Genomic DNA, 17,045 nt, shown 5'->3' on the forward strand with positions numbered 1-17,045 from the left:
TTGCTGGTGCTGGCTTTATTTGCAGATCACTGCGTGGGCTCTGCACGGGTGCCGAGGTGCCGGCCAGCCCTACTGCTGGCTCAGGGCAGCCCCGGCCCGCTGGGCAGTGCCGGGGTGTGGGAGCGGGAGGGCTCCTCGTCCTCTGCCAGAACGGCTGCGGGAGGTTGGCCTGAAGGGCACTTCGTGCCAGGGAAGGGCTTGGAGCGCCGGGATCCAGCGGGTCCCGCTGGCAGCGGGAGCGGCGGCGGCCGGAGCGGCTCCAGCACCAGGGACAGCGCGCTGGGAGCCGGGAGCGCAGCGTGCCGCTCCACCCGCTGCATCCAGCGGGATCGGGACAGCCTCTAAACACGGCACCACGGCAGCTTTCGTTTGGTCTAAGGCTGCTGTGAGGGACGTGGGACGGAGCAGCGGAGTGTAAGTGAAAGCACGGCAAGAAGGGATTCCCGCCCTGCCCCTCCAGCCAGTCCAGGATGAAAACATCCATCACCTGTCCTTTTTACTCATCATCACTGTGTGCAAATAAGGGTCCGGAACTCCTCAACACTGAGCCGCCATTCCCTGGAGCTGTGTTAGATGGTTCTCCATGAACCAAGGTCCAGTTGTCCCTGAAACACAGCGACAACATCAGAGAGAGCACTTATAACAACCAGCCCCAAACTCTGCATTCCCTTGTAGAGATTTGGCTAAAGATGGATTGTGTGATAGCTCAGATCAGTTAATCAGCAACCTGTTCATTTCCATGAGTGATGAAATCAGTTCTCTGATGTTTTCTCTCAATAGTATAAATTTCTTAGCATGAAAGAGATCTCTTTCACAGCAATAAATACATAAATGATAAGAAATACGTAAGGTCAGAAATGAAAAAAGAAAAAAGACCAAAAAAAAAGCATGTTCACAAGGAGAGTTCACTAATGCTTCTGAACTCCCATTTCACAAAATAAGACAGGAGTTAATTATTACTTGTGGTAGGGTTTCTTATATCCTGAACATTAAAAGAAATTAATAGGAAAAGGTATAAATTTGTCACAACAGTGCTAATTAATGTTCTATGATTTTCACTCCTTTAATAGGTAATTTGCTGTAGTGAGAGTGTTATGGATAAATGAGAATGAAGCTGCAATAGTATTTTCCTCCAATTTCTTAATTATTCATGAAACATGAAGTTTCAAATGAATCTTTTCCTTTTTTACTAACTGAAGAGCAAAATACTCTGTTTCTTTAGCACCAGAAAAACATTTATTCAGCATGATCTAGGATCTTTTTTATATAAAGGTCCATCTGAATAAATAATTACCACCTGCCCTGTAAATTTTTGGTAATTGTACTTAACATATTGGTATTGAAGCATTAGTCAGTCCATTCTGTACTTTTGTGCTAAAGATAAATAAATATTATTCTCCTGATTTAATCCAGGTACCTTCTATGCAAGCAACATATAAACTCACAGACTGGGACATGGTGGCACAACAACATTGGTCCATGCTTGTCCTTATGAGAGTCTTGGTCTTTTCTAATTTTAGAGTTTATTTTCAAGCAATATTACAAATAGAGTAAAAGTAACTTTTGACATTAAATGTGTAATTGCAAGTTGTGTAACTTGTTCTTTATTTTCATTTTTTATGGGGGATTTTATTAGGCGAGTCTGAACTCCAAGTGTCTGAAATGCTGGAAGGATTTGGAAGTACCTCTTTCTCTGCCCCCAGTGACTTTAGGTTGCCTTCACTGTCAAGAAGGTAAAAATAGGACAAGTTCTGGAATGTTTTATGCTGACTTCCATTCTGCAGGAATAAAAACTTTGGTACTAAAGGAGTGGGAAAACAGAACCCTTGTAACATTGCTAAGATTACCAAAAAGTTATGTTTGCAGCTTCTCACGTGATAAAGGTAAATGTTCCTGGTTGCTGTTGGTCATGAGCTCCTGCTGCAGACAATCAGTTAGGAACAGATGATGACTGACAACTGGAACTGCCTGGAATAGAAGGGTCTGCTTTCCACTGGGAGAAATGTCGAGGACTGGGAGCAGACTTAGGTGAATGAAGCTGTGGGGCACAAATACTGTGATTCCTTAGAGGGAAAAACTACTGTCATTTGTTGCATTTCGATTACTAATGAGATGGTTTGGTCCTTTCTTCATAAGGAGAAGATCCATGGGATGGCCCTGTGCAAGGGGACAAAAAGTGGAATTTGGATCTGTACATCACAAGCTAGATCTGCTTAAACACTTCAAACACTTCAGGAAATGACTTCATCAAAGGAAGGAGCTCAGTTCTTGGGACACACAAGCCCCTGCTTTGAGGCACAGAAGAGAAACACTTGGTGCTTCAAAAGGACCTGTGAAGTCATCAGAGATGCTGATAGAGTGTATTTCTCTTTTTGTTTCTCCCTGAAAGGTGAGGAATTTATATTTTAATGGGAAAGTCAAGTTGTTTAATGGCTTAATCCATCTTAACAGTGGGAAAGAATATGAACTTTAAAGAAACAAACAGGCCGAGTTGGAACCTCAAGTGTAGAAAAGGAGGTAATTCAACCAAATAAATTGTCTGTCAGAGGGAGTTAAAATTCATCCTTGATTTATTTCTTTTTTCTGGTAGTAGGGATTCTGGGCCATATTTCTAAAACTGAGGTTTGAAGTAATAATGGAAGTAGAAGTCACCAGCAAGTATCGGCCTGAGAATGGGGAGAAAGGGTAAAGTGTGGGGCTGCTCTTACCTGAAAGAGAGGGCATGAGGGTGATACATTCCATGATACCTTAGGGCTGGGAAAACTGAGAAAGATCTGCTTGCAGGGAGGAATAAGAATCTCTGCTTTCTGCACTCTGACCTTCCATTGTCCCTTGCAGAGCATTTGAAAGGATTGTGCAGTTCCCTTGATCTATTTAAGAGAAAGAAACTGTGTCAAATCTCTCCAATCCCAATCCAGCTGTCTTTCAGATCACATCTATATTACAGCAAGATAGTGTGATATAAGATGAACCCTCTAATGTATTTTAATTAATTAAAACTGTGTTATTAATGCACGGTCTCTTTGGATAAGGACAATTGTGTTTGCAGTAACAGACTCATGAGCAACTCACAATACTTCTGACACAGCAGCTCCTGCACACAGTGGATGTTCAGTAACTTTTGCCAGTGTTATTCAGTGATTAGTGCTTTCCTGCTGACTTGACTTCAGGATTATTTAAATAAGGTCTTCAAGCCTGTATTTGCCATTATTTCAATACAAGTGCAACACAGAGGTTTAGTGGCAAAGCCTCAGAACGGCACCTCAGGAAATGCCTGCCAGGGGAGGCCACTTCTCTCTGAAAATCGTGAGTTTCTGGGCCCCACGATGTCCACCAACAGAAGTTGTTTTTGTAGGAGCTCTGACATTTACAATAGGTTTTAAAATTTAGTTTGATTGCTGATGTCAATTTTTAAAACTTCTTAACAAATCCATAAAACTATTTAAATAGAAGTAGAGCTTTGGATTCCAATCTTGTGGTGATGTTTTTTTAACGTGAAATCTTTATAATAATGAAAAATAAAAACCGCTCCAGAAAATAAACGCACAAAACCAAACCCAACCCTGGGGCACGTAACCCTGAGAATTTCCTGCTTCTGTTCACTACAATGCTACGGTGTTTTTCCCATGCTTTCCAGAGCAGTATGAATATTGAAGTTGGCAGGTGTGAGCTCTGTTAAGAAAGCAAAGAGAAAAAGAGACAGAAGAAATAGCTGTTTTGCAGCCCTGCACAGCTTTGGTCTCTCCTTTGCACGTGGGTAATCCTGAATCCCAACTTGCTGCCTGGGAGATCAGTGCCTCTGCCTCCCTGGCAGGATGGGATGTTTGTTCACTGCTACACTTAAGCTGAGAGTATTTACTAAGGCAATCAGTGTTTATGTAGAGGTGATAGGAGCCTCATTAAACTGGTGAATGCACGGATCAGAGGAACAGGTGTAAATATATTTGGTAACTTTAACTCACGCAAACTTGCATTCCACTGACTCTGCAGTGAATTACACTGAGTTTTTTCCTTTCTGAAGTGGGTCTTGTGCCCCTCTACTGACCCTCTCTGAAAACAGGTATCCCCAGCAGCAGTGCAGAGAAGTGTCAGGAATAAATACAGCACATAATAGTATGCGCTGTATTTCAAATACAGGTAATGCACCATCAGTATGATTGTCCCTGGTAACGTTGTCATTTGTATGACCATGGTCAGGATGTGGATGGCCTTTAAAAACAGTGTTTCTTGTGTACTATTAGTTCCTTGCAGTTTCCATTCTGTCAACTACTTTGGTGTCCTCCTCAGAGTTTATTTAACTTTGCCAGGTTCTGACCTTACCTTCCCAAGTTCACCTTCAGTCCATATTTACTTTAAGGGGAAGAGTCAACTCGGACGTGGTTGTGTTTTGGAAAAAAAATCTGCTGTGTTTTTTCTTAAGCAGGAAAAGTATCAGTTTAAGTACTGGTCAGCTTGGCAGCAAGAAGAATCCATGAAGTGCTGAGGCTGTGAAACGAAGAGCCTGGAAGAATTAACCAATTTCTGTCACTACAGAGGTTTTCTGCTCCCAAAGTACTAGGACGAGAGGAAAAGGTATTTATTATTGACATATACAGAGATAAAAAAACAAAACCAGTTTCTCAAACCCAGCAGCAGCCTATCATTTCCAACAGATGCAACTCAATGACTTTGTCATGCTTTGTCCCTTCAAAAAGCTATTTCTGCATGCTGTGGGAGTGCCTCAGGAAGGGGAGGAATGAAGCTATTGTAAATATAAATGCCAAAATGTGAATATGAATTAAGGTAGGATTGAACAAGTTGTGTCTTCTAAATGAATAATGTACAAGCACGGCTTCATTCTTGGCCACTTGCTGTTTGCACTCCATGCAGGAAAGCAAAACCCAGCATCCCAAACCCAAACAAAAACCCAAACAGAAAGCTGGCCCTACTCGGTGGGGAAACAGTAGTTGCACGTGTTAAAAAAATAAATAATGAAGGTTTCCACAGCAACCCAAGTTCTGTAGTGCAAATTGATGACTTTCGTTCTGTTTTATTATATAATCAGAGAACAGATATTCTATTAAAAGTGTTGGGTACATCTGAAGTTATATTGTTAAAAAGTTTGGTGCAATTCTAAAACTTCACGTCAAGGAATTTATTTACCAAGGTTTCTGAAAATGCTGCATAAAAAGTGTTTCCTTCCCTAAGCTTTGGGGAGGCTCTGACGGGGCAAGGGCACTGCTGTGGCAGAACATTGCAGGGGTCACAATTTCAACTGCAGGAAAACTTCTGTAATACTTATTCCAGCTTTTCCTTTGCCGCGAGGAATTCAGATTCAGGTTTTACGGAAAGAAACGCAAGATGAACTTAAAATGTAAATACTGTTCTGCGTTTCGGGCAAGTGCTCGTCGCGGAAACTGCGCGGCTTTTACTGGCTCATTAGAAGCTTTGGAGATTAATAAAAACAACAGGAAAATGAACCCACGGCACCAGCCCGATCTGGGTGTCGGTGTTGAAGATGACTTTGTTTAGCGCTGACAGCGCTCGCCGGTGCCGGCAGTGCCCGGAGGGGCCGGGGTTGAGCGCACCGGGCGGGGGTCGGGCTGGCCCCGGGGGTGACAAGCACGGCCGCGCTCGGTGCTGCACTGCGGCCTCCCGGGAGCCGCTGGGGCCGGCGGGGATGGGATGGGATGGGATATGAGATGGGATGGGATATGGGATGGGATATGAGGGGTTGTCCCGGGACCGGGATCGCCCCCCCATCCCCGTCCCCTCACGGGCCACGCGCCGCCACCCCGCGCCTCGCGCCCGCGCGCGCCTCGTGCGGCCGCGCGGGGCTGAGGGAGGCGGGGGAGCGCGAGGGGGGGCGGTGCGATCCGCGCGTGCGCGCCGGGTCCGCCGGGAGCAGGGGGCGCGGCAGCCGCGGAGTCCTCCGGCGGCGGCGGCGGGAGCGGAGCGGGGCTGAGGAGGAGGCGGCGAGGGACGAGCAGGGGCCGGGGCCGCCCGAGCTCCGCGGGGCCGCCGCCACCGCAGCGCCGCAGCCCGCGGGGGCCGCGCTACGAAGGCGCCGGGCCGGCGTTGCGCGCCCGCGGGCGCTGAGGGAGCGGCGCGGCGGCTGCTGCTGCTGCTGCCCGGGCGGGCGGGCGGGGGCGATCTCCCCACCCGCCCCCAGGCAGCGGCGGAGCGGCCCCCGAGAGCGGCCCCGGCCGGAGCGGCGCCCCCGCGGAGCGCGGGGGGGAGGAGAAGCCGCCCCCGCTCGATGAGCGGCGCCCGCCCGCCCGCCGCGCTGTGCCCGGGGATCGGCGGCCGCGGCCGGCGCGCCCGGCAGCATGTGGAGTCCCACCGAGGAGGAGAAATACGGCGTGGGTAGGTGCTGCCGCAGCGCTCCCCCTCCTCTCCCCGCCGGACCCCGCGGGCTCGGGGGTGGGGGGCGGCTCTTTCCTCCCGCGGGGGTCGCGGCGCTGCCCCGCAGGTGGGACCGGCGGGTGGGTTCGGCGGCGGCGATGGGGATGCGGGGGCTGCCGCGGGGAGCGGCCCCGGCGGAGCCTGCCCTGCCCTGCCCTGCCCTGCCTTGCCCTGCCCGCACCGCGGGATGTGCTGCGTGCGCTCCGCTTCTCCCTGCGCTGCCGCGCCACAAGCGGAGTTTGGGGGCCCCGCGCCGGGGTCGCGGTCGCGCAGATAATCAGAAAACGAGTCGCTGAGCCCTTAATCTACTTAAGCGCGCGGTTCCCTTTTCCCTGCGTTTCCATCTGCGGTGCGTGTGGAGCGAGTTGGGAAGGGGCCGCGGTGTCTTTAGGGGGCGTCGGTGCTGCACCTGCCCGGCGAGGAGGGGGCAGCCGGCAGCGACCCCGGCCCTGCAGCTCCGGGGGTGCCTCCGGGGTTGTTTTTCGTTGTCCTGGTAAATCAGATTTTACAGCCGTCCGGCGTCGCGTTTGCTCTAATCTGAGGCATCCCCGCTGGCGGCTTTGGTTTTGTTATTTTAGTGTGTAAATCCCTGATAGGAGCAGAAATGTAACGTCTGATGAAATGGAAGGCACAGACTTTCTTTTGCTTCACTTTTGCTCGTTTTGATTTAATATTTTTAAACTGTTGGCTTGTATAATAATAAAAGCTGATACTGCTGCCCTGACTAGTTACCTGAATGCCTCATTAAATTTGTATTTATCAATTGTGCATATGGATTTTTAAGTTCCACAGTGTGTAGTGATGATCGATTTATACAGATACTTAAAAAAATACAAACAAATTTCATTCAAAGATCTGTTAACCTGAGCTGTTAAAGTGGGATTTTGGCCACAGAATTTTGAGCAATTAATAGCTGTAATGCCTTTTTATTAAAATTCTTTTGGTTGATTCAGTAATTAAAAAAAGAGTTGTTAATTTTTCATCTTGAGCAACAAATATTTTCTTTAGTACATCCCACGTATCTCCATAACGAATAGAAGAAGTAAGAGATTTGCATGTGTTTATAAAAAAAACAAGACACAAATGCAGTGTTAGATGGGAACCTGTCAGTGCAGGGAAATATATACAAGTGGCATAAAATAACACAGCGGAGTCATTACTTAAAATCCTGTTGCTCTGTCAGTCAGTGGGAGTATATAAAGTTAACAAGCCCTGTTACACCTCAGCTGGATGTTCCCAGGAATATGAAGTATCCAGACTGTCATAGCTCAGCTGCTGGCCGAAGGCCACCTCTGTTGTCCCAGTACAAAACCTGCTGCTAGAATTGAAATGGATGCTTCAGAAAATAATTATCCATTTTACAAGTCTGTTCTGGTTACATCGTCAGTTATCTTTGCTGTGCTGCAGGGTTTGATATTCAGTGTTGTGTTTGTTTGTGTTTGGCCTGTGTGCATTAAAAAAAAAAAACAAACGATGTTACCTTGATCCAAAAGTAGGTGAACTAATTTTTTTTAATGCAGACGTTTGGGAGGAAAAGCTGGGAAATCTCCATTCAGGTTGTAAACAAGGCAGGAAGAGGCATAGGAAGGGAGAGCAGTGAATGAAAACAAGCGTTGTTTCAATGAGCGTTCTGTAGTCTGAGCAATGTTCCCCTAAGGATGGAGATTTTTGTTTTGCAGGCAGCACACCTGTAGGTAGGGCTGAGGTAATGGCTGAGTCATAAGAGTTTTGGTGATCTCCAGGCAAGTTCTTCTTATTCTTGCGTAGCTTTAATTACTTCTCCTGTAATTGAAATTTGTTGATGATTCTCCGGAGAGAGGGAAACAGGTGAAAAATGCAGCTTTGGTCTGGAGTTTAGTTACTACAGGTGGGGAGAGCAGTGCCAGGTTTTTAAAAGTCATTGCTGGCTGGAGTGGTCATTTTCGTGCAGTTCTGGAGAAAATAGTCTGCAAAAGGTGAGGGTTTACTGTTGGGAGGGACACTGGGGAGGAAAAAAAAGGAAAAAACTCAGATACTTCTTTTCCCAATGTGAGTTATCCCGATTTCACAAATAAAATAATATGTGCTAAAATAGTTTTCTTGGCATGAGTCACTGGTATGAGCTTATGCCTTGGGCTTTAGTAGTTTGGTTTTGGTAAGAGCACACTCTGTCCAAAAAAATGCTGTGTGTTTCCACGAAGAGTTTTCGATTTGCCTTTGGATTAAGGCAGTAAGCTCTCTGTCCCTGTTGAGGTAAAGGTGGGTGGGGAAAAAATTCAGTTCTTTCTGCAGCTGGAATACCACAAGGAACTTTCTGGTGGAATGGAAAGGAACGTCTGGGCATCCAGGCCCTGGACATACCTGTTCTTGTGCATCGAGGAAAGGGAATTCTGATGCTGTTCTCTTTGTTGAAAGGCAGTTGGGATCGGGGTTGTTGTGTTACCTGCGTAGCTGCCTCAGAGGTGCTAATTCATGGGCCACATTTCCCCCTCAGCACGTGGGTACAGAAGGGCTTTGTGTTCTGCCCTGGCCTCCAAGGAGGATCACACAAAGGCATTTCTCCTGTGCTTGCTGGAGCCCCTTAACAGATACTCCCCTGCAGCCACAGGCTCCTGGCTGCAAGGGAACACGTTGAATTTACTGAGGGCAACATCAGTGGCTTTGGGGCGCTCCTGAGGTTCTCTGTGCCTGTCTGCCTGCAATTAAAAGAAGTTTTCCATGCTTACAGTTGTAGAATGCCAGTGAATTGCCCAGTTCTCATAGAAGCCATTGTATACATCTACCACAAAGATGCTCAAGATATTTCTAAATAAATTAAATGCTCCCCTGACAACACTGAAGTTCTTCCTTGATTTTATTTCTCAGCTACTATAGCAACTACCTGGGAGCTGTTGTGAGTAATGCCCCTCTATTTAGAAATACTTACATTCTGTTCCTAACTCTGCTTTTCAGACTTGAGACTTGCTGATGAAAAGCAGACAGTTCTTCCACAGGTGCTGAAGGTGGCCAGTTATGGATACAGGAAGATTTCTGAACTGATTATTGAAGATAACTCTCTCTAGCCCTCTGTTGTTTTAATATTTTTAAAGCAGGCTCTGTCTCTAAGAAAGTATTTATTGAAGTGATCTGATTAGTTGCTTTAGTCATGTAAAGCAAACATTAAATAATAATGCATTAAAAAGAAACAGCTAAGCAGAGAGAACTCTTTAGTAAATAACATTTGAGAGCTGATTATTTCATCAGGCTGTCAGTTTTTGCTGTTACATTTTTGTGCAAGGAGCACGTTTTGGTGGTTCTCAAGAAAGTTGTTGTTGTTGTTGTTTGGGGTTTTTTTGTAGTTGATGCTGTACTTTGTATGGCTGACCATATTAAATATGTACGTATTAAATCACAGAGGAGAAGAAAAACCTGCCTGCATAAACAGCACCTGCTTTTAGTTTATTCCAAAAATTAGCGTTAAAATCTGTTAATAGTTTCATTTAAAAATGCATTTTTTATCTTTGTTTTCACTACTTAACTGGTAACAATGAAAAATAAATCCATAAACACAAATACATGTAACTCACATTTCCCTTGTTCCCCACTAAGAAAAGATGGAACATCATAATGTCCTAGTTACAGCTCTGTACTGCAGCTTCTGCTTTTTGATCAGTATCTGGATTTTTGATATTTACTTTTTTCCCCTGTCAGTAAAGCTTGGCTTGCACATTTCCCAGTTCGTGTTTGAGCTGGGAGGACCAGGGCTGCAGAACTCCGAGAGAGTCTTCGTTCCCTCTGCAGGGCTCCTGGGGTGTGACTGTCCCTACCTGCTCAGGCAGGAGGAGCTGCTGAAGGAGGAGGGCTGTGATGATGCTGTGGTTCCCCTGTGTCACCTGGGTGCTTTGTTACAGGTTTGGAATGAAAAGTTTCAGAGAGAGAGAGAGAGAAAAAAGTCCCTCCCCCTCCATTGTTGATCTGGACAGCGATACCAATCCCAGGGCCTGGGCTCTGTGCTGGGGACATGGATTATATTTCATCTGCTCTCCTGGGCCCCAGTGCCAGGATGTGTAATTGTCTGGCAGCAGGAGGGAGGTGACTAAGGATGTTCTTCAGGGATCTGTCTTGGAAGGGATGTGCTTGGAAACCTTCTGTGCTGCACTGCTTTGGGAGTGGTGCTGACACCTGGGGACTTGCCTGTCAGGCAGGAAGACTGAATGACCCGGGGACTGGAGCAATTTCCATTCGCTGTTTTGCCCCTGAGGGCCTTTTTATTACCCACAGGCCTTAAGAATGAGCAAAGGAATTTGTCAGTCAGGGATCATAAAGGAAATGTATATGTGTTATTTAACTGATGGGAAATGAATCACACCTTGAAATGGCTCTGGGAAAGAGCAGCTCCCCAGGTGCGCCCGATGGGAGACTCTCAGTGCAGATAGGAGAGTTTAGTGAGGTGTCATTTCATGCAGTGGGCAACTTCAGTTCCAGTCCTGTGAAAATCTCTAATTCTGCTCTTGCTGATAGAACTTGGAGGCTACATACACTGTTTTGTCAGAAGAGATTAATGTATTTTGGCTCGTTTTTCCTAGAAAAGAGTAGGCCAAAGACTTTGTGGTTAGACCAGTTTTTGTGAAAGCTGTTTTGCAGAGCTGGATGAGAATAATCTGTAAGGTACTACTGCTTTGAGATCATCTAAATGCTAATTGTCCACAAGTACATTACAGTAGAAATTAGCCAAAACTTTTTAAGTAGAGGAGGAATGAGGTTGAGGAGCAAATTCTTGCGAAGGCCAGGAATTGAATGTGTATGTTTAGCAGTTTATTGTGGGGTTTGTACAGGGATGTGGGGGTGATTCTGGAGTAAAAAGTGATAGTAGTGCAACATGGGGGTTAACTTTTGGTGCTCTGATGGTTTTTAGAGCAATTTTCTCCATTTCTTTGCCATTGGGCCATATTGGGTATTCAGTTCAGACCTGCAGGATTCAGCCACGTGCCAGTAGGGTGGAGGCAAAGGCAGCTCCTCCCTGACCTTATCCACAGGGCAGAAGGGATTTTGTGCCTAGAATGGTTTTCTAAGGGTGGAAATCTTTCAGTGCTCAGGCTTTCTGTCCTCACCTATCAATACCTCTCACCCAGTAATGAGAGGCATTTTATGATGGGAGTTGGCAGTACTGGACGTACTTTTCTTGCAGATTTAATGAAAACTGGTGGCTGGGTAGGGAAGAAAGAACTTATGAATTCCTGGGGGTAGCAGTGCAGATAAGCAGCTACTGACTTGCTGAAAGGAATGGATAATAAGGGTCTATCAGAACTTCTAATATAACTTTGTTTGCTTGCTGGAGAACGTGAAAGGGCAGCTGTTCATGTGAGCATGGCAGTGAACCTGGGGGTGTTTCATACACAGGAATGCTCAGGGGCCAGGGAAAGGTTAAAAATCCAGTGGTACTGCATTTGGTTTGTCCTGGGACTGTCTGGGAAACAGAGGGAATGGGAATATCCATCGGTAGGAAACCAAACTTTTCATATTCATTCAAGGGCAAGTTGTTTTGCTCTTTCTGTAACGCAGCAGGGAAAAACTACAATTCACAACAGGGTATATATAAACATGCCTGGAATGCTCCTCATCCTTGGAAAATTTAGGTGATTCTTTGGTGTTTCTTATTTGTGTGCTTTGGGTGTAAAGGACAGGAAGGGACATTCTTCAGGGTGAAGTTAGTGGGGAGTGTTTTAAAGTAATTTCTCTTTTGAACCACTGAAGGCATAGGAAGTTGGTGTGTGACTGTGGTGATGGTGCAGGTTGTGGTTTGCAGTTGTACGTGGGAAGAGAGGAAAGGTGACATTTTTATTAATCCTTCTGAAAGCAGCTTTCCCAGTGCACAGTCTGTGGCACAGCTCAGCTGGACCTGAGTCTCACTGCCTTGCAAAGCCTTTCTTTGCAGCAGTTCTGCCCTTAACAAGTCAGAGTCCAATACAAACATCAGGGAAACATGTAAGAACCATTAGCACAACTTGTAAACTATAATATCTACACTTGTAACCTATAAAGTTCTCTACCACGTTTTTGGTGGTGTTTAAAAACCCACAGAAGGGGGATAGCTGGGAATGAGGAAGTGTCCTCTGTTGTCATGCACACAGTGACACGTAGATAGACAGATTTTTCTGATTAATGTGTTTAACAGTTATTTGGAACGTGGTTCAGATACAGAGGAGCTGTAAATGGCATCACACAACTGGTGTTATTGGTGGCCATGTGCATTTCATGGATGTTTTCTTGAGAAATGAGAGCACTTCCCACATGTGGATGTGTAAACACTGACCAATGAATGAGGAACCTGTGAAAGATTATTTAGCTGTTGAAGAGCTTGATGCAACTTTTCCTCCCGCTTCAGAGAAATTTTTGTTAATTTGTGGAGTAATTAAGTTTATTGTGTCCATTCCTCAGCTGTGATGTGCACTGAGGAAGGGGCCAAAGGCAGCATACAGTTCAAGCCCAGTTGTGATTGGCAGCAGTCTCTCCACTGATTGTTTTTAAGTTACAAATCAACCTTAATATCATTACACTTCACTCTTTTTGTTCAAAATCTGTTTGCTTGCTGAACCTCAGGGCGAAGACATGAAATATCTCACTCAAGTGACTTGTGTTTAATCAAATCTCCATTCAGGTTCTTGCATGTCAAAATGAACTTTGTTCTATTCTGGGATCCTGAAAGCATCTCTTCAGTTTTTTCCCCTGTAATTCCTTCCTCTTAGACATATTTGTTTAAACCGTGAGCCTTCAGTCAAAACTTACTGAAGGTATTTGGAAGATGGGAAGCTGAGGGTTTGAGCAGACTAAGTGCTTTGCCAGCACAGTGGAGAGGTGATTGCTTATTCCAAGGATAAGGCTTCCTCCCTGTCCCTCTTTAGCATTTGACTATGTTTTCTTTTCCTGAGTCTTTCTGGACATTAGGCCTGGAGCAAAGCTCATGGCAGGCTAAGTGTGGTGATTAAAAGCAGGTCATTGTGCTTTCAGAGGTAAGGATGCTCTGTGAACCATCCAGACAAACCTTTAGTTTTGTTTTGTGTAAGGGAGCTTAGGCACTCAATGCTTTTAGTGTTGGCAGTTGATGGAGTAGTGAATTATTTTATTTTCTTTGTGTGGAATGTCTCTGAGCTACCCCATGTGCTGGAGTGGAGCGCAGTGTGCTTTGGCAGGTGCCTTAATGTTCCAGAAACCTGTTGTCTGAGTAATTGAGCAGCAGGGACCTCCCTTCCCTCTCAGTGTGCTCATGAACAAGATGTTTGTGTACCTGCCCTTTCAATCTCCTGAATTTGATAAAGGACTCCTCGTGCCCATGTCAGAGAAACCCAGCAGAACTATTAAACAGAAGCCAATTGCAAGCAATATCTAAGTTTTTACAGGCCTGTTGGGGTGCACACAGTCCTTGGCCTTGCTGGGGTGGCTGATCTGCCCAGACAAGCGGTAAAGGGAGCAGGAAGCCTTTTACAGGAGAATATCACAGTGTGGGATAGTCCCTGTAAGCAGTGATATGAGTGTTTTCCATAGCTGAGTCTGGATCTGGAGGGGTAGGAGGAGATGTTTCTATTTCACCCATCTCTTCCTTTGGAGAGGAAAATGTCTGTGTAAAGTTGCCCCCTTCACTAAGGCACATATTCCTATTTGTGTGTGTCCATGGACAGAGGGTGCAGGCTGGAGAGAGAAAGTGCCAGCCAGGGTGGGACAAATAATCCACAAATACACGAATTGCTGTAAAAGAAGGTTATTGAAAACTGTGGTTTGAACTTTGATGTGTCTTTGTGTTTTGTTCCTCTCTGTAAATGCTCCTGAGCCGAATGATCGGTGACTCAAATTTTGAGCAACCAAAGAGGCAACAGAGCAGCTTCACTGCATGTGTCAGAGCAGGATCAGCGTTTTTGTGAGGTGGTAACAGGTGTTGGGGCAAGATTCTGTCCTGTGGAGCATGGAGCTGGGTGTGCCCTGGGCACCTGGCCTGCTGTGAAGAGCCACCCATCCATCCATCCATCCATCCACCCATCCATCCCCCCATCCATCCTCCCGCTGCTCCAGCTCAGCCTCTCCGACTGCTCTGATCTGATTGGAATTATGAGCAAAATTCCTCTGCTCTGGTTTTTTTTTCTTTTTTTCTTTTTCTTTTTTTTTTCCTTCTTTTTTTTTCTTTTACTGATGAATGTTTGGTGATCTCTGTGCCCCCAAGGGTTTTATGCCAAGGAAGATTGTGTTTGAAGCACTGGTCTTGCAGAAACAGCTTCTCTTTTGACTCTGGGGCAGTGGACATACAAAATAGGCTTCTCTCTCTTTCTTCATCACAGCAAGGCCCCAAACTGCACCTGCTGATCTTGTTTGGTTGGCTGTTTTTTTTTTGCAATTCTGGAGTGACTGCTTTTCATGTTGCTGACACAAGACAGTATTGTTCTTCTAACGGTGAAAAAAAAGTTAATTATTTCAGTATAATTGAAATAATCCTGTGTGGAGAATGCACAAAGAGAAAAAGAGGATTTCCCCAATGTTTCACATGATGTTGATAGCATTAAATAATGTTGGCTTAAGTCAAGATTAGAAGAGGTAAAAACTCTTTAGGTGTTATGCAAAAAAAAGGCATCTTCAGTTTTGTCAGGCAAATACTTAGTTTTTATTTTTCTTGTATTAGTAGCAAATAGCTTACAAAAAAATGAAAGTTCTTTGAGTGGGTTGAAAGGTTTCTTAGCCATCTTCAGATGTCTACAGAAAGTTCTTGTGTGGCAGACAGTGTAGCTGAAAATACAGAACTTTCAGCTAAGATGCAGGAGCTGGTGTGCTGATAAATACACTTCTATAAATCTGCCCTGTTCTCCCCTTCCTGCTCCTCATCGGAAATGAGCAACCGACTGTAAATGCCAAGGTAACTTTAACAAGCTAAGAACTTATTTCAATAGTTAGACAGGAGGACCAAAAGTCTTATGATGTGTGAAATGGAAAGGCTGGAAAGTGCTGTGGGGTGATTGCTGTGGTTCTGTGTGTGAGGGTCCTCCTGGAACCAGCTGCACACCGGGGGGGTGGGGAAGTGTCATTTCATCCTTTGGGGAGGCACTCTTGGGGCCACATCTCCCAGTATGGGGTGGGAGAGGAGGGTCTGTGAGATCAAGGAGGTGCAGACTGTGAAGAGGAGCACAGGAAGGTCTGGTTTGTGGACAGCTGCTTTCTAGGGAGTTATGGAGAAGACAGAGCCAGGCACTTCTCAGAGCTGCAGAGTGAAAGGAGGAGCACTGGTGGCAAATTACGGTCAGGGACAGTGAACATGGTAAAGCCCTGGAGCAGATTGCCTGGAGAGGTGGTGCAGTCTCCATCCTCCAGGATATTCAAAACTGGACTGATTTCTTACTTTGTTTCCTGGTGTTCAGCAGTAAAGCGTGGCCGCTTCTGTCTGATGTTGGCAGCCTGTGGAGTGGAGCAGTGCAGAACAGCTCCAGGCTCCTCTGGGCACTGTGGTCAGTGTTCCTCTCCTCTCTGCCAGTTAGGTATTGGAAAGAGGGGAACTGAAACAGCCTTTGTCTCTGTTTAAAAGGGAGAAAAAACCCTGCTGCATTCACTTCCTGCACAGAGGGAATGATGGATGGGTGAGGGACTTCTCTGCTGCCAGAGTGGAAGTTGAATGAACTGATGGAATAGATTTACAGGAAGGGGATGAAGTAACTAGGATAGATCCCTGCGAAGCTGGAGCCTCAATGCCAGTTCCTTAACACAGCAAAGGGAGTGGACAGCACTGTGGGCTTTTGGTCTGTCTTCACTTCTACCTCCTGCCACCAGGATGTGCAAAACTATTTTAAACAGCTTGTGATTTTTGAGCCCAATCTCTATTTTTATCTTGGAGGGCAGGGGAAGGATGCTCGCAGCCTTTTGCTCTGCTGCTGAATGATCACCTTTCCTCTCAGGCATCTGTTTCTTTTTTTACAGGAATATTTTCCTGGTGCTGGTATGACTCAGGAGAAAGAGGCGGTGTTGCTAGGCAGCGTGTGAGCACTTTGCAGATGCCATGTGATGGCAGTAAGCTGCCTTGGAATAATCCATTGGTGGCAGTATTCCTGGCTGAGGTTCTGTACTGCACAAAGAGAGAAGCATCTCTGACAGGAGCAGATGCTGCCTAGCAACTGCCACTGCTCCCTGACCAGCCTGAAATACCTTCACTTTAATTGCACTGTAATTTTGGCAGCAGACAGAACCAAAAGTGTAACACGTTGCTTTCAATCCTCAAGAGTATTTTATTTCCTGGAGGTTCTGCGTGAAAGTTCATAGAGACCATTAATAAGGTCAAAAAAATTTTGAGCCCTCTTCTAAATCGTGTCTTTTGTTTAATCCCTCCTCTTCGATTGTAATGTTTGGATGGCTTTTAATCAGCTTTTGATAATCTTTTGTGTGTGTGTGTGTGTGTATTACATTAGTGCCTGGCAATTCCAATCGGATTAGAGCCCTGTTCTCTTGTGTGTACCACTACAAGAAATGCCCCTTGCTTCAGAAACCTGGTGTTTTATTTGGGTAGTTGATTTTATTTTTAGGGTACAACTGGATATGTCTTCTCCTTCATACCTAAAATATTCATATTGTCCATCTGGCTTGAACAGTGGAATGTTTTGGAAGTCCTAGGCCTGGGGTTTGTTCCCTGTGTTCTTTGTAAACACATTTGCTGAGTGAGGCCTGGACTTGCAAGTAAA

The 17,045-nt window shown here is 45.6% G+C and overlaps 1 protein-coding gene across 13 annotated transcripts in view; it reads left to right on the forward strand.

The window, feature by feature from the left end:
* Positions 1 to 6,174: 6,174 nt before the first annotated feature.
* Positions 6,175 to 17,045, forward strand: part of DOCK3 (dedicator of cytokinesis 3) — a 184,564-nt gene continuing 173,693 nt past the window's right edge. For 5 of the 13 annotated variants that reach the window (XM_050312961.1, XM_050312962.1, XM_050312969.1 and 2 more), the window contains exon 1: positions 6,176 to 6,345. In XM_050312961.1, coding sequence (XP_050168918.1) covers positions 6,309 to 6,345 — 37 coding nt within the window. In that variant the 5' untranslated portion in view covers positions 6,176 to 6,308. Of the gene's footprint in view, positions 6,346 to 17,045 lie in introns of all 13 variants that reach the window. The other 8 variants (XM_050312968.1, XM_050312971.1, XM_050312965.1 and 5 more) reach the window with 4 other exon arrangements.

Source organism: Myiozetetes cayanensis, unplaced genomic scaffold (assembly GCF_022539395.1).
Source record: "Myiozetetes cayanensis isolate MyiCay16 unplaced genomic scaffold, myiCay2020 scf18, whole genome shotgun sequence".
NCBI classification, from domain to species: Eukaryota; Metazoa; Chordata; class Aves; order Passeriformes; family Tyrannidae; genus Myiozetetes; species Myiozetetes cayanensis.